This window comes from Oryzias latipes, chromosome 17 (assembly GCF_053564925.1).
Source record: "Oryzias latipes strain Hd-rR chromosome 17, Olatipes_Hd-rR_3.1".
NCBI lineage: Eukaryota > Metazoa > Chordata > Actinopteri > Beloniformes > Adrianichthyidae > Oryzias > Oryzias latipes.
The window spans coordinates 32,551,641-32,578,766 of NC_136253.1; the positions used below are offsets into that span (position 1 = coordinate 32,551,641).

Here is a 27,126-nt window from a genome sequence, read left to right on the forward strand (position 1 = left end):
GGGCGCAGACGCACCGTCAGCCTCCAAACCTTAGCCACAAAGTATGTCTGGTACATGGAAAAGATCATGTGGCCCTGGAACAGAGCAGAGTAGAGGTGATGAGAATGGGGAGTTTGGCGGTAACTGTGTTTGGAAGAATACCATTCACATTCCTCTCCTGGGAAGTGATATCAAGACAAGGTCAGGCCAAGGCTAATATGGAAGAATATGAGCAGAAGGAGACAGAAATCCGTTTTTGCCATTTACTCAAAAGCGATTTTTCTTTTCTTAAAACGATTCCGCATTTCATTTGAATTCTAAATTCCCTGAAATGACCTACGACTCTCCAGTTTGTATGAAATTGGATCAAAAAACGCATAGATAAGACAAAAAGCTTCTTCCTTTAACAAACTCCACCCTTTGGACATCTCATAAGTCTTCCGTTTTGAATATTAACTGGAGAAAAACACCTAGATCTGCATGCAGCGTATTGGATGAAGCAAACTCGCCTTTTCTCGATTCTCACTTACGGGAGGTTTTCACATTTATGTCATCCGTGTTACCATCCGAGAGGATCAGAGAAGCGGGATCTGAGGGAAAAACCCCTGACAACTCACTAGAAGAGATTAGTGTCCATTACCCACAAATCTGTTTGCTACCATCTACAACACTTCTGACAGCCCTCAGCCCTACTGTCCCAGGAGCTGCGCGCGGCAGAGACACACACTTTTGTTGTCGGAGCGCCGTTCCCTCGACACCAGAGGGAAACTAGCTCTTTTCACTGGGTTGTCGGGTCTCAGAAAAAAAAAAGGCCAAGCGTGTTTTAAGAAGGGTGTGAGAATCAATTATCCCGCTCAAGAGACGTGCAGGACCAGTGGGTATTGCTTGGGATTAGTGTCCATTCTTGTCATGTACTGACAAACCCTCACGCTGATCTCCTTAACACCAGGTGCTATTAAGAAGCAGGGCTCTTACTGTGGGGCCTACAGACCTTTGCAAAAACTGGCTTTTTAGAGTGATTGACAAGCTTATAATGCAGGGAAAACGTGCTTTCATGTACCCACCTGTGCGAACCTTTAAATAGAGTTTGAGCATGAAATCCTGCATGGGAACCAATACAACTGAAACCACGCAACTACATTTTTTCCTACCAGCATGAATTCTATTTTGTAAAACAATAAAAATAATGAGGTTATTTATGATTGCCTTAAAAAAACTAGATTTAACCCCTTAAAGCCTATTGATGAATATAGGCAGAAAACCATTTCTGCTCCATAATTACCCTACTTTAACATCTACTTCCAAGCAAAAAAAATAAGTGACCTTTTTTTCACCCATAGATGGAAATATGTTCAGATATCAATGGGTTAAAAGAAAAATCACTTGTATATCCATAGGCTGTTTGAACATCAAAATAATGTGTGGTAGGTTTTTTGTTTTTTATAAAATGAAACATCACAATGAAAGAAAGATGTCAGGAAAAAAATACCAACAGTCTTTCAATCAAAAATGATTTTAGTGCCCACACATAATCATGACCTTCCTGCTAGCACTTCTGCTTAATAAAACATTGTTGAAAAGACAAAATAAACCTAACAACCCTATTGTGCACATGGACTAGATATCCAAGGTGATAAGATTTGGCCAAAGTCACAAGTTTGAAGCCACAATTATCAGATGCATGCGAGATCGAGCATTTGTATTTTAGTTTATGTGAAAAAGCTGTAAGCTAGAGATTAGTTTTCTTTTTTATAAGAAGAGTGTTTTTTTTTTACAAAACAATTGAACAAAAGTCTAAAAGAAAAGATAAAAAATATCAAATTCCCTGAATTTCTCATTTCCGAAAATGGTTCTACCTGAAACCGTCACCCATGTGTTAACAAGTAAGCCTAAAATGTCACCTGTGAACACGCCACGGATGGATTTCTGACTGGAAAAAGCTGAAGCTTGGCGGGACATTTGTCCAAAAGTGATATAGTTTCCTGGTATGTTGTGAGAAACAAAGTTTGTTCTTTCCAGAACATTTTTTGTTTCACAATAAATAAGTGCAGAACTTGAGAACGGAGAATTCCAGACCCCTCCCTGCAGTGAAACTCACATGTGCTAAGAATTTTAGCAACAATTACCCAAGATGGCAGCGATGCAAGTGTTGTCATGTTCTTCTGGACATTTTTAATGTATCTTTTGTGGATAAAAAGGCAGCATTGTGCACACCTAAAGGACAAAATTGCTTCACATGGGACAAATAAACATAAAGGAGAAAACTAAATGAAAAAAAAAAAAAAAAGGAAGGCTGCAGTGCAAAGTTATTACTGTACACATGATGAGACATCCAAAATTCTGACAGTCACATCAGTAGGAAAGTAAAAAAACTTTTTCTGCAACCACAGCAATAACCAAACTAATGGCTGGGATGGAGGAGAAGCCAATAATAAAAAAAGAAGAGGAGGCATTACCATGTGCTTACCAAAGAATAGAGGCAACAGATGAACTTAAACATCCATCCGATCCAGGATGGAGCAGACCTTTCAGTCTCGCTCTTGGAGTCAGAACACACTCCCACTAAGCTCCACGCCCTCTGCTTCCACACCAACTTTCAATATCTGACACAGCAGTTCAGACAGAGAAGATGCAGGGACGCCAAATATCAGAACAGCAGATAACAAATTATTATTATTATTATTTTTGCAGTGGAATGCAGGAACAAGTTGTTTGGTTCTTGATATAAATTTATATCTACAAATATCTAAAACATGTTTCCTGTTCTTCAGATCATTATTCTACAAAACACAAACAAAAGTTGAATTAAAAATAATGCCCCTTGGTGAAGAGTGGTTATCCAGTTTGAGATCCTAAGGAATTCAGCAGTTCTTGTTCTATGCTTAAAGAGATGTGACTCTATTCATCAGCAGGAAACAGAAACACACTTCAAGAAGCCACCTCATGTGAATGTCACCTGGAATTCCGACAACAGACCTCTGCACCTGGTTCAACCTCAGGTGTCCTAAGGTCAAGTTCCTCTCCGTTTACCTGTAAGACATCAGGATGCGTGTGGATCCGAGCAGTTTTCACAGGACTTTATTAAGATCTTCACTTTTATAAGACATTTTCAGTAAAGCAACAATCAGAGATTGACTTTATGAGGATTTTCAACCTAACATATATTGGTGATTTCAAAATTCATTCTTGAAATAAACATTAAATTCAAGAAGTCCTAGTTCAATGAAAAAAATAAAAATAATCATATCCAGCCTGTACAGAGATGTTATTTCCATTTAATTGCATTAAGTCTAATATTTATACTCACTACCAAAGTTTTCTACGCCAAAAACAAGACATCAAACCAAACTCTGTCAGCTGTTTGTTACAATCTAGGTTATTTCCAAAAGCCAAAAGCCTTCTGTTCTAAGAGCCCACATGAACTGATTACAATGAAAAGTTAAACTAATTTAAGGAAATATTTTTGAACTGCCTCTAAATCTTTGAGTTAAAGTTCTGAGAATATTCAAATGAACAACGACGGAGAGGACTTGAAATTTCAAAAATGTTTCTTCAAATGTTATTTGAAGAAACAGATTCCACACAAACTCCAACTCTGATCCAACATGACTGTTAGGAGATGAGGGCTTCTCCTTTAGATGCTAAATCGCGGTTATGCAATATTACAAATCGAGGTGCACAGTAATCACATTTGACACTAAAAATCTTTAGATCAGGGTGTAATCTGAAGACTTCTGTCACATGCAAATCCAAATCATCACCCTGCCATGCCATTTTTTACAATAATAGTCTAGAACAGTTCAGCTCTTGTTTTTATTTTGAAAAAGGGAAAATAAATTGATTCATTAAGGTTCATTGATTGATTGGGATTTAAAAAGGTTACATTAAAAAGATGGAAGCATCTCATTCAGATATTTACCTGCCAAAATTATTGAGAGAGATCTTTATAGGACAAAGGTTTTCTGATAAGAACAGTGAATGCTCTTTTTTCTTAACACTGCAAAAATATTGTTTCATTAACTTTTTTGAAGCTGTAACATGAAAAGCCCCCCCTTTAAAGACTTAAATTCTCTTTAAAAGGTTTAACTTATTGAGATAATTCAAGAATGTTACTCAAGGAACCTTAATTTAGCATCTACTTAAAAACAAAAACAAGTTTTTTATTACAGCTAGGAATAAATTAAGGCTTTAATGGGTTAAAAATGAACAGGTTTCCTCCTGAATTGGCACAGGTTTGGCTGGCATAAAAGTAAACTTTAATTATGTTTTAAGCTTGGAGAGGGAAGAAAAAGCACTCTTAAAAAAAGGTTCAATCTCTTGGTTATTTCCGACATGCATAGTCCGTACACATAACATGATGGATTTATCATACATTTGTCTAAGTTTTGGTCATCCCAACTTATTTTACTGCAAGTAAGAGGCATCGACTTAAGAAGGGACATGTCACAGAGACAGAATAACTTGTTTTTAGTAAAAAATGGGTGAGGATTTATGAATTCAGCAATAAATAAACAAGTGAATAAATTGTCAACTGAAAAGGACAAAACAACTAAAATCATCTCTTTTTTTAGTCAGAACATTTTATCTCCTTTTCAAGTGAAAATCTCCATCATTTAGGGAACAACAGTCATTCTTCCCATGCAGGAAAAAATGTTTTTATTGCTTGTATGAAGCAAAATAAGCTTAGACAAGAAATTGTGTCAAACTACTTGTTTGTTTGTTTATTTTTTGTAAAATAAAAAAAAGCTTACACACTGTTGGAAAACTGTCCAAAAGCTGTTTTATTTATTTTTTTATTTTCTTCGAAAGTTCAATAACTTTAGGCACTAAAAATGTTACTTTGAAACAATCTCCCTCGATAAAAGGCTTAAACCCTCCACCGGTTTCCCTCTCAGAAAACAAACTGTCTCTGGATCATGAAAGTTTTCTACCGAGCCCTGCTCAGCCCAGACTGACCTCAGTCTGTGTAAACACGGGGCTTAAAACGCCCACAGAGGAGAAGCTGTCATACCAATCATAAAATAAGACACTCTGAGAAGAATAAGCTCTGTGAAACCTGAGAGGGAATTGTGAAGAAGTTCAGTATTGGCATGCTGCTCCCTCTCTGCTCCTCTCCTCTCCTCTCCCCGCGGATGGGAGGAGCGCAGCGCAGCTCCTCCATATAAGAAGAGTTGAACGTACAACAAGTGATTTTACACAGCTACTTTAGGAGAAACGAAATGATCTGCTCTGGAGCCGCAGCAAAATGCTGGATGGACACCTACTCCTGGGATGGTTATCGTTCACAGTTATAGTGCATCTTCTCTCCGCGCCCGGACCCAGCTCGGCATATTTCGGGTAAGCGCGCGCAGAGATGCTGCGGCTTTCGATGATCCGCATCAGAAATCGAAAATATTAGGTCTGTAGAATTCAGCATGTTATGTATTTTGACTGTTTTCTATGCGGGTCAGCAGGGTGACACCTGCAGGCCTCTCAGCTGGTGCCCGGAGCAGGTTGTTCTGTTCAGTAAAATGACAATAAAATATCCAAACGCAGGGTTTATCACTCACGCCCCCCACAAGTATTATTAGATCCCTGACCGCATCCTTGTCTTGACATTGAAGTTCCCCTCTGGCATGAAGGGAACGACAGGTAGAGACTCTTCAGCAGGAAAAAAAACTCTTGTAAAATCATCTCCGTATCCGCCTCAAAACAGCCGCGCGCGGAGCGAAAGGTGAGTGTGTGGCTCAGCCCAACAGCTGGTAACAATAAAGCAATCTGACTGACTGAACCGGTGGCCGAAACGTCTGCTCAGCTTGCACAAAAAATTCCCCCTTCCAGCATAAACACCACACAGTTCTTTTTTTCCCCCTGCTGCCTCCATCTGTTAGAGAAAGAGGAAAAAATAGAACAGAGATATTCACATGAAAAATGGAGCATGTTATGAATCATGTCATCCATACAATAATGTTTTATTAAGAAAGAGCATCACATCACTGAGTCAGTTCTCCCACACTTCAATTCTGAGTCATGCTAACCACCTGAGAGCATCAAGTGCTCCAGTTTGTTGGAGCTGCCGTCAGCTTTTAATGTCTTGGACAAAGCCTGTCAGGTGGAGCTGCAGCAATTCACCCACCTGAAGAGTTTGTTTTATGTGTTTCAAATAGACATCTTCCACAAAACATAGCCAACAGGATTTCTATGCAGAGGCCTCTGTGGAAGGTGCTCAGCAGCCTGCAGGCGCACAAGCGAGACAAATCTTTGAGGACTCCAGAATGATGCCACTTGAGCCCTTTCCAGCAGAGTCAGATTTATGGTAGGTATGGGGTGTTGTGCAGGATCCAGGAGTGTTAGGCGATCTGGGATCTGTTGTGAATCTGCAAGAGAGCACGAGAAATGTCCCCCTAAGGGGCCTTTCATTCTAACATGTTAGACCTGTTGACTCGCTGAGGTGGGCTTTGTACTGTCCAACGGTGAAAAAGGACTTTGGTTGGGAACCACTGGAGCAAATGTATATAAACCAGATTGTTCTGATTTCCCTTTTTTCGAAAGTAATTGCACAAACTGGATGATGGAAATGTTCTGTGACACCTTGAAAAGGTCTGTAACAGAGGGATGGTGGGTCCCCTGTGAAGAAGCATCGTCATTTGTAATGCTCACACACGCCAAGAGGTTTCTCTGTTTGGCTTTTAGTTTCAGGTGCTGGTCTAAAAATTGAATTCGATGAACTAATGTGACCCAGCTGACTTGACTCCCATGCTGTTGCCGTGTCTTCCTTGGCAGGGGGGGTTTATTCAAGGTGACGCGCCAGATTGGCACTTACATGAGTCCTAAAGGTGATGCGCATTCACTTGGCTTCGGTTCTCCCTGTCAGCCTGCTCTCTGTCTGCGGCCTGAAACCTGTAACCTTGTGATCCTTCAGATTTATTATTTTGCGGTCCAGAGAGAAGGGAATTATGAATGTGTGTCAGTAAATGATTTAGACCTGCAGCTGAGGAACATGAAACACATCGACAGAGTCTGCACAGGTGACACAGACAGAGAATGTGACTGCCCCGTGGCCAGTTTCCCAGAAACTCGACACTGGTGACACTCCAGCTTTAACTGGAGGAGGGGGGGGGGCACAAACACAAACCTGTTCAAATAAATATTCCATGCGCATGAGGCATCCTTGGGCCTCATAGGTACTGATTTACTTAAAATAGAGGGTCAATGTTGCATACCCAATTTCCAAAGTGCGATGGAGCGTAAGTCTAACATAAACACAGTTTCTCCAGCCCAAAGTGTGCTGAGCTCAGGGTGGGGTGGGATTCCTGGCGTAGTCCATCACCCGCTTAAATAGTCTTACTTTGCCACCAGAATGCGGACGCTCATACTTTTGCTCTGTTGTGGCAGGTGCCGGACCGGTGGCAGGAATTCCTTTGAGTCAGAGGCGCTCGCTTATGAATTACAGCTTGATGAGATACTAAGTAAACTTTGAGCTCAGCCGATCTCCATCAGGACTCAAAGTGCTCCAGAAGGCATCTCAGTGGGTTTGAGAGTGTGTGTTGGTAACAGGCATGTCATTCTGTGGTCTTGTAAACTCTGAAGAATGTGTATCCTCAGTCTGAGTCAAGAGTTTGTTTTTATTTAGTTCGAGTGCGACATATACAGGAAGGCTGCCCACAATCATGCAAATAGGATTACCAATAATAGAGGCACCACAGCATCCTGAGGAGGAAAGTGTGATGGAATCTGTTGCGCCGCTGTCATTTCTTTCACCGCTCTGTTCCTGAGGCAGAGCTGTTGTCATTTAGATCGATGGATGTTTTCTGCTCTCCATGAAGTGAGGCCGTTTGCCAGAAACCACCGAATAACAAATATGACGTTGGCGTGCAGCCGCAGAAAAGTTTGGATTCTCTTTTGGTTCCTGACATGGATCAACCTGGGTTGTGTTTAAGAAAGAGCCCTCCTTCTTTTTGCGCTGCACAAAAATGTTACAATTTGTTTTTAAGTGGCTCCATGTAACCATTTCCTTTGGTTCTCTCCTGTCTTCTGGCCTGCCTGACTCATGTGCGTGCTGGCATCCCTGCAGTGGTTTGTGGGAAGCTTCTGGGTGATTACCACTCATTAGAAGAAGCAGAGCCAGTGTGTGCTTAGACTGGCATTGCCTGGCAGACAGTGGTGGCAGGCTTCTCATGACCAGGCCTTAAGGACTGATTTGGCCTGACATGCAGCGGGGTGGGGAGCACCATTGATAAAGGGATTTCCCAACTACATAGGATATCCTGTGGCCACGACCACACCTCAAATGGTATCGCTTCAGCATGAGCTAAGCAGACAGGATTTACTGAGCATTGGTTGTGTGGATGGATCAAGCAAACTGGTGGTTTGTGTAGTGGATTTCCCCATGAATTTGTTTGCATTCCTTTTAAAACGGTTTTTCCCCGTTCATATACTGTATGAGATAGACCAGTGGTCTGAAACCATCCTCCTTAGAAGCCCTGTTTGTTTTACATCTATAAATTAAGCTTGCTTCGGTCATTGTCTGTATATGAAAACTGAACTGAGTAATCCCTCCCCCCTTGGCGCTCCAAACAGGAGGTACCCGCTGGCTCCAAGAACCCAAGTCAGGATAACCATTCTTGTTTTGCTACTTTATTCAACATGTTCTTGCTAATCCTATTTCTTTTTTTTTCACATAGAAGTATGTGGTTTCTGCCGCCCACCCCCACATCGAATGTTCAGACTGTTTGACAGATTCTCCCAAGCCTGCTTAGAAGTCGTAGGGGTGTGGACTTCCAATAAGCTCCTGATTGGCAAGAGTGGTTCCCATAAAAACGATGACTTAGACCGACTTGGACCAATCACTGCTTACTAACAACATATAGCTCAAACATGGTCCATTTTCACAAAAAAAGGCAATGGAATTGACTTCATTTGTTTGAAGCTGGGTGACGTCACACTCAGTCGCTCCAGTTCTCACACAGTCAGTGACTTCAGTAGAAACATGAGGTAAACCCTTTGATGCCTCTTGGTTGTGCAGTTAATTTTATTCTAAAAGAAAATTGATAGACAACCCCCAATAAAAATTGGGGAACTATTTTTAGTATATGGTCTCTAAGCACATTATTTTTATGGAATGTATAACTGTAGCTATTGTGTCGGAATGTCCATAATGACCTTTGAAACTCTACAGGTCATTGAACCCTTTAACACCAGAGATTTAGCTCCAGAGTTGACGTTCTTTGAATTATCACTACTATTCAACCGTTTACGCAAGTAACAGAAATCCAACGGATTCTGAAGCAGAGAAAAGCGGCCCTGCACTGATATGCAACACTTTACAGTAGTGAAGTGCTTACGCCATTAACGTGAATCAGCTGATTTTGATGTTGAGAGAAGCTGCTTCTCTCCGCGTCAAAATCTGTTGGGACTGAGTTAGTTGAAGAGTTGCGGAAGTTCAAAGGTCGGGTGCTGTTGCCGTTGGTTTAAGGGTGACGTTCTTTGAACTATAGGGAGTCTTCGTCCATTTATGCAATTAACATAAAACAACTGATTCTGATGCTGAGAAAAGCAGAATCGGTTGGAATTGCATTAACTGCATGGACATTCAAAGAGTTCCTGCAGTTTGAAGAGTGTGTTATTTCCTGTCACTGGCAACAACTCAGATAATAAAAACGTAAAATCCAAATTAAAATTTTCTATTGCACATAAGTTTGTATTAATTTTACTGATTATTAAATACAACATCTGGAATATACCATTTGGTAATGTTTAGCTGTACAGTGCTGACTTATGGGGGATTATACTGTGTAATAACATGGTGGTACAGGATATTTATGAAGATTTCATGGTTTGGCTTTTGAAATGTCTTTGGCCTGCTCACATCCAAGCATCACCACTGTGCAGAGAAGACCGCAACAATAAGACATCTTTAATGACGATAGGACTGCAGCTTTGGCCTCCCTCCACCAGTCAGCTGAGCACTTAGAAATGATAAAGAAGAAACTCCCATCAAAGGAAAGGATTGTTGGCCACAGGGCAAACGTGTGATGCTCCTTGCAGATGGAATTGGAGACATGGGTAAGTTTCAAAACAGGAAAACAAATATGGAGTTAAGATCCAGTTTAGTGGTGAAGCATTGATGAGATGAGGCTTTGTTAGTTTGACCACTATGTCCTTCTGTGCTTTGTGCTTGACCACAGAAAAGCTCATTTTCTCTTTTTTTGGATAGAGGAGACATTCAAGGCTTTGATGTCCAAAAGAAAAACTTTAGATTCTGAAAGTGTTGTCAAAGTACTGTATATTAGGAAGGTTATCAGTTTGTCTGATCATCTATAGCACATCCCTGTTCGTAAAAGCTGAGCTGACAGGTAACCAAATTACTTGTGTTTGCCTTAAAGGCGGAGTTATCGGTAAGGGCTAAGCATTAGTTTGGGAATGAACACCAAAACACATCCATCTTGCTTCCAGGAATGAATAGGCACAGAAGGCAGACAGATGAAAAGGCTGGAGCATGGAAAACATCCCACAATCAACAGTGGAGGCCGAGCTACTCATCTGCATAACTATTGCTTCATCCATCACAAAGTAATTAAGTAAACCACTTCCACTCCAGGTGTCATATTAAGTGCATCCACATGCACTGGTGTCACTCGAGGTAATATTATATGCATTCAAAATTAATCCAGATGGATTTTTGGAGAATGCAGTCTTTGGGACACGAATGAATCTTTTCTGTATGTGAATAGGGATTAAACTAAAGTCATGTCAAATCTCAGAATACACAAAACATCCAGGTTTGTGTTGTATTTTCTTAGGATTTGGCACCCAAAAGTGTTTTAAAGATCATGTGCCCAACTGTAAAGACATGCTGTCTTGGTTTGCTCCGAGTTTGAAGCAAAACAGACTGGTTCTTTCACCAAACAACAATCTGGTTCTCATGCCATCATGTGGAATTGGTAAGAACCTAGTACAGTGCATGTGCCTGAGGGTGCCTGGTGTGTCTGTGTGCTGGTACAGGCCTGCTCTGTGCCATGGTGTGCGCTAGATCAGGAGAGTCATGTGTGCGCTGCTGCACGCCCAATCTGTGCCAGTCACACAGTGACTACAACTGAGCTGCTGACCATGGAAGCCTTGAGTTCTCACATAGCAGTTAAACCTCTTACTATGCCCCATACTCCTAAAGCCAGATCCCTGTAGCCCCACTTCTTGCGTTCCTTGCAGTTTTCAGACAAGACTGAGCACTGCTTTTAGCAACTTTTGAAAGTGTCGTTACCGTGCTTTTTGATTTTATTTTGGAATTGTAAATAATGTATGATGCACCACATCATTTAAACATGTCAACGGGATCTTTCACTTTGTGGGAGTAGTCCAGCATGCTCTGTGTGGGTTGTTAATGACCAGACAGGACAGCAGATGACATAACTTTGTGTCATATCCTGTTAGGTCATACAAGATAGCGCACTTCCCTTCAGCACTGAGAAAAGCTGTGTTTCTAGATGCCGTATGGCATTCCCACTGGGCAACAAGGCACATTACTCAACAAAAAATGACTTATTCAGTCTGGTACCATTTGGAAAACCAAGATTTTAAGTCATGTTGCAGTAATGTGTCATTTTTAGCTTTTTGGGAGTACTGGCACGACCCAGAGTAATTCAATCTAAGCCTTTTACCTCTTTGTTTATTTTAAATATTTGTGGAATTAAAAGTATCAGAGGGAAGAAAATGTGTGCAGTGCTGGGTTTCCTCCCCATGAAGGTGAACAACAGCCTGGGGTCTCCCTGGACCAGAGACATTTGACACTGATTCAGCGTTTCTTCACTTATTCAAGTGTAGGCTGTGGAGCACATTGTCAGCCATAACTAGAGCAGACCTGAGGGAAAACACCACACATGCTCACATTCCTACTACCTTTGGCACGGATTGGTCTCTGATACACCAGATGGGACTTGGGTAGGGTGGTCTGAAGTTCATCCAATTTTTCTGAGAAAAGTATACAACTCCCATACCTCCCTCCCCCGAATAAGAAGCCTTTTTTTATGCTATGAAAGCAGAGGGAAAAAATTAATAGAAAGCAAAGTAAATCGACACTGACAAATTTAATTTCCCAAAGAAACCTGGGGTTTTAATTTAATGATTAATACTTTCTTTTGTTTTTTTAATTGCTCACACATTCATCTGAGACAGCTGAACTGTTCCAGGACACATGTCCAAATCTGTCATTGTGTTGTGTACTTTATGTTCACAGAGAGTGGTGGTTTTGTCTGGAAGAGGCTTTGTTTTAAGCCAACAGCTGGGTCAAATGATTGACATCTGTTTAGAGTAATTGACCAGTGGGAATAGGGGAAGTTGGGAGAGTAGGAAAAAGGCGGAGGAAAAATGGAGGGGGTTGGTTGTGATCTAGACGACACTTAGACCACACAACCTGCAAGTTCAGGCTGATGGAGAAATTGTGGCTTTTGTGCTTTTTCTGCCTGGGCGCGTTCAGCCATGACAGATTCTTGTAGATGTTGACTTAAGGTTGTTTGAGCTCATATGCATGTGCACACACACATTTGGGTATAACTGCATACTCAATGAGCTTAACACTAGTGGTGCATGGGTTGAGAAGTGGCTGAAAAATGGCAAAAACCTAAAAACAAAAATCAAGTTTGGCAGGTATCTACAATTTTTTGTCTTGGATTAAAAAAAAACCTTGATTTGGGAATTGGATTGGAATAAATTGAGGATATAAATGTTTAGTCAGTGTGCAGAAATTGATTTGTAGTTAGTGGATTTTTCAGTATAAACTTAGACTTCTTTATGGTTTTTCAGTGTTAACACATGAATCGACTTGTCTATAGATTGGTGATGAAAAATCCAATGTGGTTCATGCTTTCATATGAAACTAGTTAAAAAAAGTGGCTTAGCCACTATTATATTAACTATTTACATTCCAGACCAGTGAAGATCACCCAGCAAAGGCAGCAGAGGGTCGCGTCCAGGACGGCGTTGTGAAGCTGAAGAGGGAGTGATGATGGTGAAGTTTAGAGCTAGTCAATGATTTCCTCAAGGGATCGACACTGAGGCTCCACTGCACCAAATGAGGCGTTTTCACTGAACCCACTGCATTGGAAAATGTATATATAGTAAATGACATGGGCGATGGGAGGTGCTGACAGGTAGAAAGAAGGGACTAAACAAACTCCAGTGTTACTAAGTGAAAGACAGTGGAGGAGGTGCGGCATGCGAGTAGGTCAGCGGTGTCTGCGAGCAGTGTGTAGAGGCAAGTGTTTGAATGGAAAAAGCAAAGCTGAGCAAACATCAGCAAGAATCCAAATTCACGCAGGACAATAATGAGTTTTATATGTTGGTGTAATATCCCGTGTGTAATTAGTGTTGCTGTGCCAACACCTCAAACACCACCTCACACAAAGATACCTTTAAAAAGCTACGCTTGATGTAAAAACATGTTTTTTGTTATTAAGGAGTGGACATCATGATGGAGACGCTTTTCATTATGGAGCATGTGCAACTTAAATACATGGAATTATCCAACTGGTTTCTAGGTTTGGATTCTCCCCCCAAAAGAACCCCAAACTCCTGACTGATAGTTATTCTATTAGAGATTAAATTGCTTGATGAAGTTGCTTTTTAAATCCAATTAGGAGAAATTATGTTTGATTTAAAAAAAAAACATTCAAATTTGCTTGATTAAACCTTTTTCCCTTTTAGTGTTTATTTTTATTTTGAAACAATTCTTGGACAGAGGATGTGCAGGATCTGCTGGAAACATTGGATGATCTGATTATAATCCTAATTTTTATGTCGTTGCCATGAGGGAATATTGAAGGGCCTATATTGTGCTTTTCTTAAGCCTTTCACAGTAAACTGTTTCCATATATATGATAAAATATTACCTTTAGTGCACTAAATAAGGTTTTTTTTTAAATGAAATTTGAGTTATTCACATCATAATACGCTTAAAAGCTCAAAAAGTCGATTTTTCTTGATATAGAACTTTTTAAAGGGCTCCAAAAACACATTGCACACACAAAATACCCTTTCAAACTGTGCAATGATTTTTTTCCCTCTTATTTTTGCATCACAGTTTATCTGCATTTTAGAATCATTGGTAATTTGGAGAGTTTTGCTTTAATACAACTTTTAATTTGACAGGGAAATATTAGGAAAAAATAAAGTGTTTTGGATGTAAGTTGGAATGAGTTTTATGTGTATCTGGGTAAATACTCGATTCTGACTGGCTGCAGGATATCCATTTGAAAGTGAGAATGCACACCTGAAATGGAGGTTTCAGTCAAACAGCCTGAATTTTCTATATTATTGACCAAATGCCAGTTGGTAACCAGAGCAACTGAAACTTGGAACAAAGGTGGACATACGTTTTTCCACTGTTTATCACAACAGCAAATGGCTATAATGAACGTGCCAGGATCTCTGTCCCATTTTACCATCAACTGCAGTGTTGCCTTAAATTTTAAATAGGTAATTGTTTGTCTTTCTGTCTTGTTTACCTTGATTGTTTGACACAGAGCAAATACATGTTTAGAAATAGTTTTATTATTAATTAATGAAAGGAATTGTTTGTTTAATGGAACACATGTAAAGATTTAAGGTTAATGGAGAACATTCCTTGCAGTCAAAGCAACCTAGGAAACTACTTGTGGACTTTCTTTAACCCTTGTGCTATCTTAGATGACCCCCCCCCTTACATTGACGTGTTCTCCCTACCATGACAAAGGTGGATAAAGGTGAAAAGATTTCATGTAATCCATGGACACCAGTGAAGATCACAAATCATTGAAGAAAAAAGGTTCAGAGCACTGTCTAGTGGGTCTAGATGACCCAACTCCCAATGTTAAAGTGCCTAGGATAGCACAAGGGTCACAATGAACTTTTGCTTCACCATCTGGACAAAAACAAGCAGTGAACAGTGGACATGAACTTTCCCTCTGAAATGATGCTTTGGATCCTTTATCATGAAGCTCAGCAGAGCAAGAGGAAGGTTCTGTAGCAGTTACCATGGCAACACATCACACCCACCTTTTGAAAAATGTTCTGAACGTAAAAAAATAACAAGATTAAAGTATTATTTTGATTTACTATCTATTTAATATCTATTTCTTTTGTCAGTGAGCACGGTTTAGGGGCATAACGTTATTAGAAAATTTCTGAGACATGCGTCGGATGGTTTAAAACCCTAAGTCGTCCATTTTTTCTTTTTGAGAATGGACACCTCCTTCGGCAAAGGAGGACAGGTTCTTGAAACTTAAGCTTTGCTGCTTTATCAGATAAACACTGATTGGGCTGACTGGCACAACCATTTTGCAATGTCAGAGAGGATTTAAAATAGAAATTGTGTTGGTTCCCCCAAATGATTAAAAAAAAAAAAAAAAGCTTGAAAACTTTGGAAAGAATTCCACATCCCTGTGATGGGTCTTTTGTTTTTCAGCTGTCAGCTGTTCATTTTGCAAGCTCCAAGCTTCAGGCACACTCTTCATTATTTCCCTAATCTAAACGTTTGATAGAGAGTGTGGTGAAAGAGTCTGACACTTTGCAGTGTATTAGCCTGTCATTGAGTTGTGTGAGAAAAAAAAATCTTACTTTGTTTTTCCCAGTTAAAGCGGTAATTCTCTGGAAAACCAGGGATGGCTTCTCTCTGTGATTCATTTTATCTTTATAACCCATTTTTTGTGATTAAGAAACGGAACAGATTTCCAGTTGTTTTGCCCTCTGAGTGAGTTGACTGAGTTCATTTTGGTAGAAAACAGCAGATTGACATCTTTGTGCGCATCAGCGTTTAGGAATGTTTTTTGACCTTTCGTTTTAGGTTTTTTTTTTTCTTTCTTGACAGCAGGAGTCACAGCCACACATCCAGTAAAAGCAACACCCTTTATTTCAAAGACATATCAGTGACATTAGAATTAATCTGAAACATTTGACCTCTCAAATAAAATAGAGTGAATGTATGTAGAAGTTTTTTGGATTTCATTTGTGATGATATGTGAAAGAACAGAGGACTAGACTCAGATTGGAAACTCTGAGCCCTGGACAGTAAGTGTCTTCCCTGAAAATGTGGAAAAGTTTTGTCTCTCATCTGTACTTTGCTCTCAGGCTGTTTCAGGCAGAAAATGCCTTTGTGCAGAAAAAACAACTCTCAGTAAGTTTGATGCCGAAAATGACACGACACAAGAACTACCATTTGTATTTTTATATTAAAAAGGTCGGCTTTATGCACAAATTGAGTCCCGTCACTCACTTTTAGATTGTTTGGACCGCAGGTTTTTAGGGTAAAATCATCTCAAAGTATAAGAAATTAAGGTTATATTGTTTTTTTTTAAATACAGGCATAACTAAGGTAAATATTTCAGTTTTATACAGATATTTTAAATGGTCGTAAAAAGGTGCGGTGTGCAGAGTCCCTGATTGCTCGCTGGCTTTAGAAATGTGGTGGAACAATGGTCAGTCACTTGTAACATGCTGGGTCAGCTGGTTTTGTTTATGTTGGAATGTTCTGTGTGTTTCCTTCACTTCGCTATCTGAGTGTATTTTAATATAGCATGAAACAACTTCAGGCACATTTTTCTTTAGAGAAACATCGTGGTCTTGCATTACAGAGCTCATTGCTCAGACTATACCTTTTTTTTTCTTTTCATTTCTGTGTTCTGAGCAAAACCCCTGTCAAGACACAACTTGCCAGGTTTCCATTTGAAACTCATTGCCATTAGACAAGAAAAAAAAAAATTATCAGACAAACACACTTTTCTAAATGGAAACCCTTTTACCCAATCTGCAAGCAGCTTCTCCCTACAAAACTTTGCTTGGATTCTCATGTAAGTGTATTGTAAAAGAAAGAATGTACTGGAGCATCTGTGAACATCATAGACGGGAGCATCTGTGATCTATTATGTTCCCTGATATGATGCTTAGAACTCCAGGGGAAACGTTTCAGTCAGTTATGGGACTTAATAAAATAAATCTTTTGCTGAGGGACTCCTGTGACCTGTTGGCTGTGCAGAATATGAACGGTGACAGAGTCCTCTCTGCAATGCAGCACTCAAGCCTATGGTGATGGGAATTGCATATCGGTTACTTCCTGTGTGGACATCCAGCAAAGATCTCTACAAAAGTGGAGCTCACTTTTCATTTTTTGAAAGTTTAGGTTGAAGAAATTCAGACTTTTTTTGGAGTGTTTACTCGCAAAGGACACCCTGTCCAAGTAGTAAGTGCATACGATGGTCATGGGGACAGACAACAATGTACAGACACAAATTTGAGCCCCTTTTTAACCAAACATATGAGATATTGGCCTCCATCCATCCAATCATTCATCCATCCATCCACTTTTTTCACTTATCCTGGTCACAAGGGCCGGACTTTCCTATCCCTGGCCCCTTACTCCAGCTCCTCTTTGAGGAGCCCGAGACGTTTCCAGGGCAGCTGAGAGACATAGTCTCTCCAGCGTGTCCTGGGTCGTCCCAGGGGTATCTGCCCAGTGGGACATACCCGTAACACCTCCCCAGGGAGGCATCCAGGAGAGAACCGGACCACATGCCCAAGCCACCACCCAAGTACTGGAAGGAAAATGGAAGATGCAGCACAACTGACCCGCACAATGACCGCATAATCGCGGGCGCCACTCCAATCCCCCTTTCGATCTAACTTCACTCATGAACAAGACCCCAAGATACATAAAGTCCTCCACCTGGGGCAGGAGCATTCCACCCACCCTGAGAGGACCCAGTTTATGGGCTATTGGGGGAATCTTGTGAAATTACCATCCCATTACAAAACGCATGACTCTTAAATGAATTAAATATTTTTCCTTTAATTTTGTTCTCTTCACAAACCTCAATCCAACACTTTTAACCTCTTAGCATCTGAATTTATGTCCAGTTATGACAAAAATATGTTTTTGCTTTCATGTAGATACAAAATTAATGTGGAGCAGAAGTGGTTTGATGCATCAAGAGGCATCTTGGATTTTAACTTTTATTTTAAAAAAAGAGCCGCTCACAAGAAAAGTGTGGCTGCAAAAGCACCCTGACTGAATTCTTGAGCTTTTGTGAGCTCTGTGAATCAAGTTATTCTTCAGTTTCGCTTTAGGGTGTAAAAGAGGCCAGAAATTACACATAATGAGCAACTGCTGTGCCAATCCTGCCAGCTGGTGTGACCAAAATGGTCCCAGGCTGACAGTCATGTCCCCTGTGTGTGTTTATGAAAATAATGCCGTTTCCCCCATCACAACCTCAGAACACTGGTTGTAGGTTTTGCCAGCTCTGTGGCAGTTCCGTGTTTTATGCAAGCCTCCCTTAAATAAGCTGACAAAAGAAGTACAAGTCTGCCACATGTGTGCTGTACCCTGTTTGGAGTTGAAACTTCAGTTTGCTAGTTGTCAAATAAACTGCAGATTTAAGATCTCGAAACATTCATGAAAGTGCAAATCCTCCTGTCTGACTGTGTTTACACTGCTGCTGTTAGAATATGATTCCGGATATGTTAATGTTAAACCAAGTAAAAAGCTGGCTACTGTTTTACGCCCATGTAGCATGCCACCCTTAGGCTAACAATTGCCTAAACTTTCCCTTTTAAACTAGCTAAAAGCGTTAATGTATAACTGCACCACCTCAGTCTTTCGAGTGTTGTCATTTTTCTCCTGTCGTCAGGAACATTTTCTGAAAAAGGCAGATCTTTTTCACGTCTGCATGGTGTTGGCTGCAGACACACACAGCCGTGGCGGCGGTTGATCTCAATCTTTAGCAAACGCTGCATTCCCCTGAACATTAACTGCCCGGCCAGCTGAAATCATCTGAACATTAACCAAGCTTTGGAGCACCATATACCCCAGCTGTGCTTCCTGTGCTGTTTGTGTAGTATATCTTTGCAAGTCTTATTGTTTACCCAGCAAGGTCAGCATCCTGTGCTCCGCTAGGTGTATCCACTCACTCTCTCAGCTCTTGTTTCAACTGGCACATCTGTGTTCACTCTCTGCAGGCTGACAGGTAATGAACCGCTGTCGATCTTGCCACTGAACTCTCTACCGGAGGAGGTTACAGGCAGGGCCCACCACAAGCTGTGTGACCGTCTCAGACTGGAGAAGAAGCAGCGCAGGATGTGCAGAAGAGACCCGGGCGTGGCAGAAACCTTGAGGGAGGCTATCATTATGAGCGCCTCAGAATGTCACCATCAATTCCACTTCGAGAGGTGGAACTGCACCTTAGAGGGGCGTCATCGCGCCAACATACTGAAAAGTGGTATGGAAAGCTTTCATTCTGTTCTCAATAAACAAACCTCGAGTATGTGCATCATGTGAGGCAGCCTCTCATTTTTGTGCTACCTGCTTTTCCAGGGTTTAAAGAGACGGCCTTCTTGTACGCCATATCCTCAGCGGGCTTAACGCACGCCATCGCCAAAGCTTGCAGTGCAGGAAGGATGGAGCGCTGCACGTGTGACGAAGCGCCAGACCTGGAAAACCGTAAAGCCTGGCAGTGGGGTGGCTGTGGGGACAACCTCAAATATGCATACAAGTTTGTCAAGGACTTTCTGGGCAAACGCTCCAACAAGGACCCGCGTGCACGCGTCGACATGCACAACACAAATGTAGGCATGAAGGTGAGTGTGCAAACCAACTCACTCTGGCTGATCTGTAGTTGTCAGAAAATGTGACACTCCGAGGAAAATGCTGCTTTTTATGTTTTTAACATGTTCTTGTGGCATTTTTCTGATGATGAAGGACACATATTAAGAGAATTGCGCTTAAAATTGCATTTATGACGATTTGTTTATTTAAATCCTTTTGAAACAGGAGCAGACAAATAAATTACGTTTGAAAAAGATTCTATTTGTGATGGAGAAAATACGCGGTCCACAAGATCCCTGCTCTGCACCGTCCTGATGCATCTCTTGTAGACGACGAAGCATGTATATGGCGTTTACTTATATGGCGCTTTTCTACCTGCAAGGCTTAAAGTGCTTTACAGTCACAGACCCATTCACCCAGTTACACACACATTCACACACTGGTGGCGGCACCGCCGGTGCTGAACACTGGCGCCAACCTACCACCAGGGGCAAGGTGGTGTTCAGTGTCTTGCCCAAGGACACTTTGACACTTGGGTGTGCAAGGCGGGAATGGAACCTACAATGTCACGATCATGAGTCGACCGCCCCACCGCTGCACCACAGCCGCCCGTCCTCGTCCGATGTCATAACTATATGGCTGGATAGCTCCAATATTGCTCTCCATTTTTGTTTACCGCTGATGTTAACTTGAGGTTGTGAGGGGCTGTAAGCTAGAGTGAGAGAGTGTAAACGAAGAGCTCTTGGTAATGGGAAGGGGAAGGTGAGGCGGGGTTCCTCCAGCCCACAACTCTAAGTCAATTTTCTACTGAACTCCTGCAGCTCTGCAGAAACTAAAAGAAATGACGCCGTTTCTTTTTTTTAGTTTGGCTAAAAAAGACAGACTGATAGCTAAAAGACCACTGGGAGACTTTGAAAATAGTTTAAAAGATTATCATAGCAATGAAAGCAGCAGACCCTTAAATATCAAAGCCTATGCAGCCTGGCTTTGAGCGGTCTTAATGCAAATTCCTTCAATCCCTCTGATGACTTTATTAAGGAGCCTAGTGAACACTTTTGTCGTAGCAGCATTTTTGCAGCTTTAACTTGTCTTCAACGTTTGTTCAAAAATGCACTGAATTTGTATAATGACAAAATCATGATGCCAAACGACTTTTATTTCAGAAATGTTGTTGAATTTACTAGAGGAGAAGAGATAAAGATTTATCTGCAGTAAATATAACAGAAAGTTTCCTTTTTGTTTGCTGTTATATATTTTTTACAGTAAAATTAAGTGAAGATTAATTTTAACATATCAGAAAGAAAAAAAACATAAACCGAATTAGTTTACTATATTTAAGTTATATATGAGATTTATTTACAATAACCAGAACAAATGCTTACAAAAAATAATTGCTAATAATAATACATTATGAAATTATTAGGGGACACTTTTGGGATTTTTGAACTAGATTTGAGATCTGGCAAAAAAGAAAATAACAATCAATACCTTGTTTTTGAAACTTTCTATAATTTTTTCCTTTATCAGTAAGTTTGTTTACATTTAAAATGACATTGGAGGTTATTTGTACCACAGATCTGTGTTGACTTTGCTTTTCTAGTTGAATGGATCCAGTTCTGACCATCAAAGCGGAGACATTTGTATTGGTGTAGGCATCCTGCCTAGACTTCACAGCCATTTTTTAAGGCCATGAATTGGTTTCAGGGTTAAAATAAGGTTAGGGTTAGAGGAAGGGCTGTGGAAAACCCTAACAGTGATAGAAAGACCAGCATTTGTGTCTGCAAATGTGATTTGCGAAGTAAGGCATAAAGGGCTTGCTCGGGATAAATTCCCACAGAAAAGACGGTCGCAGTTGGAATGCACGAACCTCTGCTTCCTTTGCTGGTTTTTTAAAACTGACCGATCATATTCTGTTGACCTGCCGGTGTGAGGCATGTGCACTTCCCGTTTTTTTTTTTCACAGACTGACCAAAGAAATGCACATTCCCTCCAAACCTCATCTAAGAAAATGTATTTTTCAGACTCGTGATTTTCACACACGCTGCTTTTAGCTTTACGGTCGACTCCGCCGTGAACTTTGGCTGACTGCGAAGAGCCAGTAGGTGATTAGATGACATGTTAACCTTTTTTAGATGAGAATTATTAAGTTGCACTTGCAATGGAGCAAAGGAGACTTTCTCACTGGTTTCTTGCAGCTCAGGCCCCGCTATGATTAAGTTGCCACAGTAGAACTTTGGGTTCATTAACTTTGTTTAGTACTCAAAAAGATGAACATAGCTCTCCTGAGATCAAACATCAAAGCCTTTTGATGGCTACCTGAACAGATTGTCTTCATGGAGCTTTCAGGGTTATAATTTCACTTATTATAATCACTATAAATTGCTGACATTTTTGGTTATAATAAAGTCACCGCTCAATCTTCTTTATGAGGCCTCAGGGGTTCCCTTTGTTCACAAGTCTCTTCTGAGCTCTTTTTTATGACATTATAAAGCAAAATGAAAGCAAAGACTTTTCCTTTTTGAAGCTTTTTTCCCCCAACCTCTTCTAATTAGCTCTTTCAAGTTCTATGTATGAGAAAAATACCTTACAGTTTTGATCATTTTAATGTTTCATAGTGGTTCAACAATAGCCTTTTGTTTTCTTTGGTTCCAGGTAATCAAAGCTGGCGAGAACACCACCTGCAAATGCCACGGTGTCTCCGGCTCCTGCACTGTCCGGACCTGCTGGAGGCAGCTCCCGCCCTTCCATGAGATCGGTAAGCGGCTGAAGCAGCTCTATGAAACCTCCACCAAGTTTGGAAGTTCCACCAACGAGGCCACCGGAGAGGGAGAGATCTCCACAGGCCGGACCCAGCAGCAGCAGCAGCAGCAGCAGCAGCAGCAGCCCTCCCTGCCTGGTTTGACTCATCAGATCCCTCGAACTATGAACTTGCTCCACATTGAGGACTCGCCTAGTTTTTGTAAACCCAGCAAGTACTCGTACGGCACTGCAGGCCGCAAGTGCTACAAGGACAAAAACTGTGACGCTATCTGTTGTGGACGAGGCCATAACACCCAGAACAGGGAGGTGACCAAGTCCTGCCAGTGCCAAGTGCGATGGTGCTGCTATGTCGAATGCAAGCAGTGCACACAGCGTGAAGAAGTCTACACCTGCAAGGGGTAAAAGAGAGGGTCAAGAATGGGCGTTCAAGACAAGAGGTGATTTTGTTCTCATGCGAGGTTCTGTTTCCAGCATCAGAACAGTGTTCTGCTAAAAAAACCCAGGAGTGAGCCAAGAAGCAATAAGCACTTTGAGGGATTTTTGTGGGTTGCGTTTCAGAGGTCCTGCAGAATTAAAAACTTTCTCAGACAACTGGGACAACATCTCAAGCTTTTTATTCACAGTGCTGCCTTAAGGAGAAATGCTTTTTGTCATTTTACAGAAATCCTCCCGTGCCATTTTCACAAGACAACATCACATTGCAGTTGATGAAAATGCAATACAAGGAGAGCGACTCCAGCCGACTGATGGCCTGGTGTGTGCATACACGTGCGTTCGTCAGTTGACGACACTTATAGAGACGTTTAAAAGAAAAGACAAAAAAGTTAGAAGAAAATAGAAGAAGACAGGGTGTAAGATTTACTACACGCACATCTTTCACTCTCACACGTGGTGTGTGCGTGCATATGTATGTAAATAAACTCACTTATATTTTTATGACATTATACAAGCCACTTATCTAATTTTGTAAAAACAAACCACTAACTGCACAGATGTTTTGTTTGTGTGCGAGCGCTCGTTTTTCTTTAATTCTGTTGACAAAGCCCTTCGGAAGCCGACACACCTTGGTCAAGATGTGTTGCTGTGGATAATTTATAGATCCTGTGGGACTAATCCTTCCCTGGGAGGAAAATAATAATGTTTCTTTTATTTTCTTTATAATAATATATTCATCTATTGTTACTTATATTAACAGATATAGTAAAACCAGTCAGAATAGGCCGCTGTTGGCTTCAAGTGTACCAGTTTTCAGGGAATAACTTTAACCACTATATATATATATATATATTTATATATATATATACTTGGACGAAATGGAAACAAGGAAAATACATAATTTTAGTTTATTAAATCCAACATCTATGTAACAGATGGTCTTTGATCATTACAATGGCCTTTTGAGATTCAGACTAAATCCATTGGAGTTTTGTAAAGATGTTTCTTTTTAGATTTTCTTACTTGTAAAGAAAACTGTGCAGAACTGAAGGAATGTAACTCATAACATTGTCATGCCTTCTTTCATACTTTGCTGCCACAATTTGAGCCATAAGAGACATGCAGTGCATGCAGTAGCTGTTCAGGGTTGGGGGCACAACAGACTGGTGCAGATGTAGCCAAGACACTATTTTCTGAGACTAATATTTGGGTGTAATTCTACAAAAAAAAGACATTTTGCTGCTCTTTTTGGACATCTGTGAGACTTCAGTAATTATATGCTGCTGCACGGGGCTAAGACAATGCAGTAAACCCAAACATTTTTTTGAGCAATCTCCAGGCAGGCCTCTCCATTAGGTCTGCGTGATAACCACATTGCTGCAGAAACAGCTCATCAGCGTGCAGAAAATGTTTGAGTTTTACATCTTTTTTTTTTTTTTGCAAAACAACTGGCTGCTTAGTTGGAATCGATGCGAGTGATCTAAAGGCCATGTCCAACAGCCTCTACGTACGTTTTGTGCATATTAAAAATTGGTCATATGTGAATACACGTGGAAAAAGTGAGACAGGTGACATTTTCACGGATGAATCCCGACTGAAACACATAAAACCACGTAAGAAGTACGGAAAAGCCACGCAAAGTATACGTAAATCAACGTAGAATGTATACAGAGCGAGATAATTGCGCTGTTAATGCGTCAATTACGCAATTATAAAATGATGTGTGCACCATCTACGCGATTTAAAAGTTATACATCAGAATTACATGCCTGAAAAGTTTGTAAGAGATATGTGGAATGTTCGTGGAAAACCAAAAATTTGCAAATGCATTTCGCAAAAATCAATTGCGTAATGTATACGTAATAATTGTGTATAAACTATGTAAAATATGCGTAAACTGTGTAATTGTCAACCAACATAAAACAGCTCAAAGCCGAATTCACATAGAGACCCGTCGGCCGAAACCCTCGATGGACCTCTGGGAACATCGACGATCGCAAGAAACACTTGTGCATTACATACATCATGCATGTATCGCACAAGGTCAAAATTTGCATGTAGTGACCGTGTGACATGGCCTTAACGTTAAAAAGTAAAGCACGGTTGAATAAAAATAAATTATTTTTATAGGACAAATGAACACAAAGCAGACATAACATTTCCCCCTTTGGGAAAATATACTTATTTAGGTTTTTGATATAATTATATGCCCCTTTATGATATCTGTTTTTTTTTTTTTTTTTTTTAGATTGGTGTGAATTAACTACTGAGTGAGCGACCCAGCTTTGTACTATAGCACTGAAGCCCAAAAGTAAAGTATTTAAAAATCTGCATTAATGGAGAAATGCCAGTGTGGATTTTCTCTTTTTATTTGTAAATAGTAAGACCTTCTTTTCCTGTGGTACAGAGACAAAAGTGAGGCACGTCTCCTACTCTCACAAGCATAAAGAGTGTTATTTTATAGATCAAGATGGTTGTTTACTATTACTTTAAACGTTTTGATATGACACAAAGTTTCCGAATCAATGAAATTAAGCAATAAAAATCAATGCCCCCAACTTTAACAATAAAATCACACTTTATTGAAAGAGTTTGACTTGTTTGTCCCCAAGAATTGAAATGATATGAGATGGCAGGCTAAATAGAAACTGGTCAAAATATATACATAGAACTTTGCACGCTATGAAAACCATAATAGCTATGCTGAGATTCTGAGCATGAATGCTTGCTCCCCACAGCTTTTGGTGTGTTTTTGAAACTTTTCCTCTTTTTTTTTTGTTTTTTTTTTTTCTCCACACACTCCTCGGCCAAAGAGTGAGCTTGACTGGATTCAAAACAGACATGGCAGGAATGCCAGAAAGAGTGATTTCTGCTGAGTGCCCGTAGATTGTTTGCGGGACAGCAAAGTTCTGGGGAAAATAAAAGCATGATGCAGCAGCTGGTCCACTTCAAGACGTCACAGTTGTCCACAATGTCTAAAACAGAACTGCACTGTGTAGTCTTCCGTAGATCATGTACAAAATTTCTATGTTGTAAAAAAGAATGAAAGATAAATTATTTTTGAAATATATTATAAGCACCTGTTCAATGTAAATAAGGTCAGACAGTTTAAACTGATTTTTATATCTTGTTTTTTTATACTTTTTTTTCCCCTGGAGGTGTTTATTTCCTTTGGGGTTGAGGCTTCAAGAACCAGTGAATACATTGATTTCCATAATTCTCACCGCCGCAGCACCAACATGTGTTGAATCCATTGGATCGTAGACATTTTGCAACCTTTTTATAAGAAGTCAGTGAAAATCACAGTCATAGGAATGTTTTTATAGTATCAGATTACCTATATAATCAATTATCTTATGTAAAGACCTCATTGGCTATCACCGTGTACAGTATCCTGATCTGATGTGCGTATCTTTTGTTAGGATCTGTGCGGTGAAACAAAGATAAGACAGACCACCCATGTATGGTTCTTAGTGATGACATTGTACCAGCAGAGCTTTGTCCATGTTCACTTATTCATGTCTTATGGGAACTCTAAATTATTTTCCTCTACCTCATGTGTATAGGTTGAAAGCATAAACAGATCACAAGTGACTGGTAAGAATGTATTTAAGTTATTTAACATCTTTGTATAACAAAGGCGTAAAAAAAAATCTGAAATAATAAATGAGTTTTTAAATTATTCCATGTGTAGCTTCTTTTTCCCAGTTGAAACTTATTCAGTCAGCTTTGATAAGGAACTTTTCTTCTCATTTGCTACAAACTATAAGGGTAGTTGTCACACTGAACCATTTGAATTCATAAAAATTCTTAGAGGCTAAAGCCTTAGTCCACAGTTGTCAAACTCCAGGCCTCGAGGGCCGGGATCCTACATGTTTTCCAACTAACCTGCCAATGTAGCTTTTTATTGGCAAAACACACCTGATCCGGGATATCGGCAGCACACATCTTAAGCCTGCAGTCCACCCATGTATGGTTGATGTAGCCACTTCTAGTGAAAAGTCTATGCAAATGGACGTAAATGCGTGTTTTGGGCTCTCGTGTTCAAAACGCTTGCACATTTTTGAGATAACTTGGGCTCTATCCACAAAAAACGCTCATTGAAGAGGAATTGAAAGTTAAGCCTGGTTGAACTTTGACCAATCAGGGACTCAGATTTGGTGGTGACACATGGATAGCATCCATTTGTTTCACAGTAGTAACAACCAGGTCTGTCATTTATCGGTACAGACCTGTGGAAGAACGGGAAGCTGTCGTCCTTTGGTCCTCACTGTTCCTCACAGGATCACTCCCATGATTTGACATTTTATATTGATTCAGTGTAAAATAACAATCAAAGCTGTTATGTACTCTGTTACCAAATCAAGGGTGTTTTGCATTAATGTCAAACAAAATTACAGTGAAATTCC

At 40.4% G+C, this 27,126-nt stretch overlaps 1 protein-coding gene across 2 annotated transcripts; it reads left to right on the forward strand.

Moving 5' to 3' along the window:
- The first annotated feature begins 5,048 nt into the window (after window positions 1-5,048).
- On the forward strand, window positions 5,049-26,399 carry wnt9a (wingless-type MMTV integration site family, member 9A). Of its 2 annotated transcripts, none has more exons than XM_004079407.5 (4): window positions 5,049-5,316; window positions 18,937-19,196; window positions 19,292-19,554; window positions 22,175-26,399. In XM_004079407.5, the coding sequence occupies exons 1-4, from the start codon at window positions 5,225-5,227 to the stop codon at window positions 22,682-22,684; spliced, it is 1,125 nt and encodes a 374-aa protein (XP_004079455.1). In that variant the 5' UTR covers window positions 5,049-5,224; the 3' UTR covers window positions 22,685-26,399. The 2 variants fall into 2 exon arrangements, with proteins under 2 accessions (XP_004079455.1, XP_078790241.1); XM_078934115.1 differs by lacking the exon at window positions 5,049-5,316 and adding an exon at window positions 6,126-6,274.
- The last annotated feature ends 727 nt before the right edge of the window (window positions 26,400-27,126 follow it).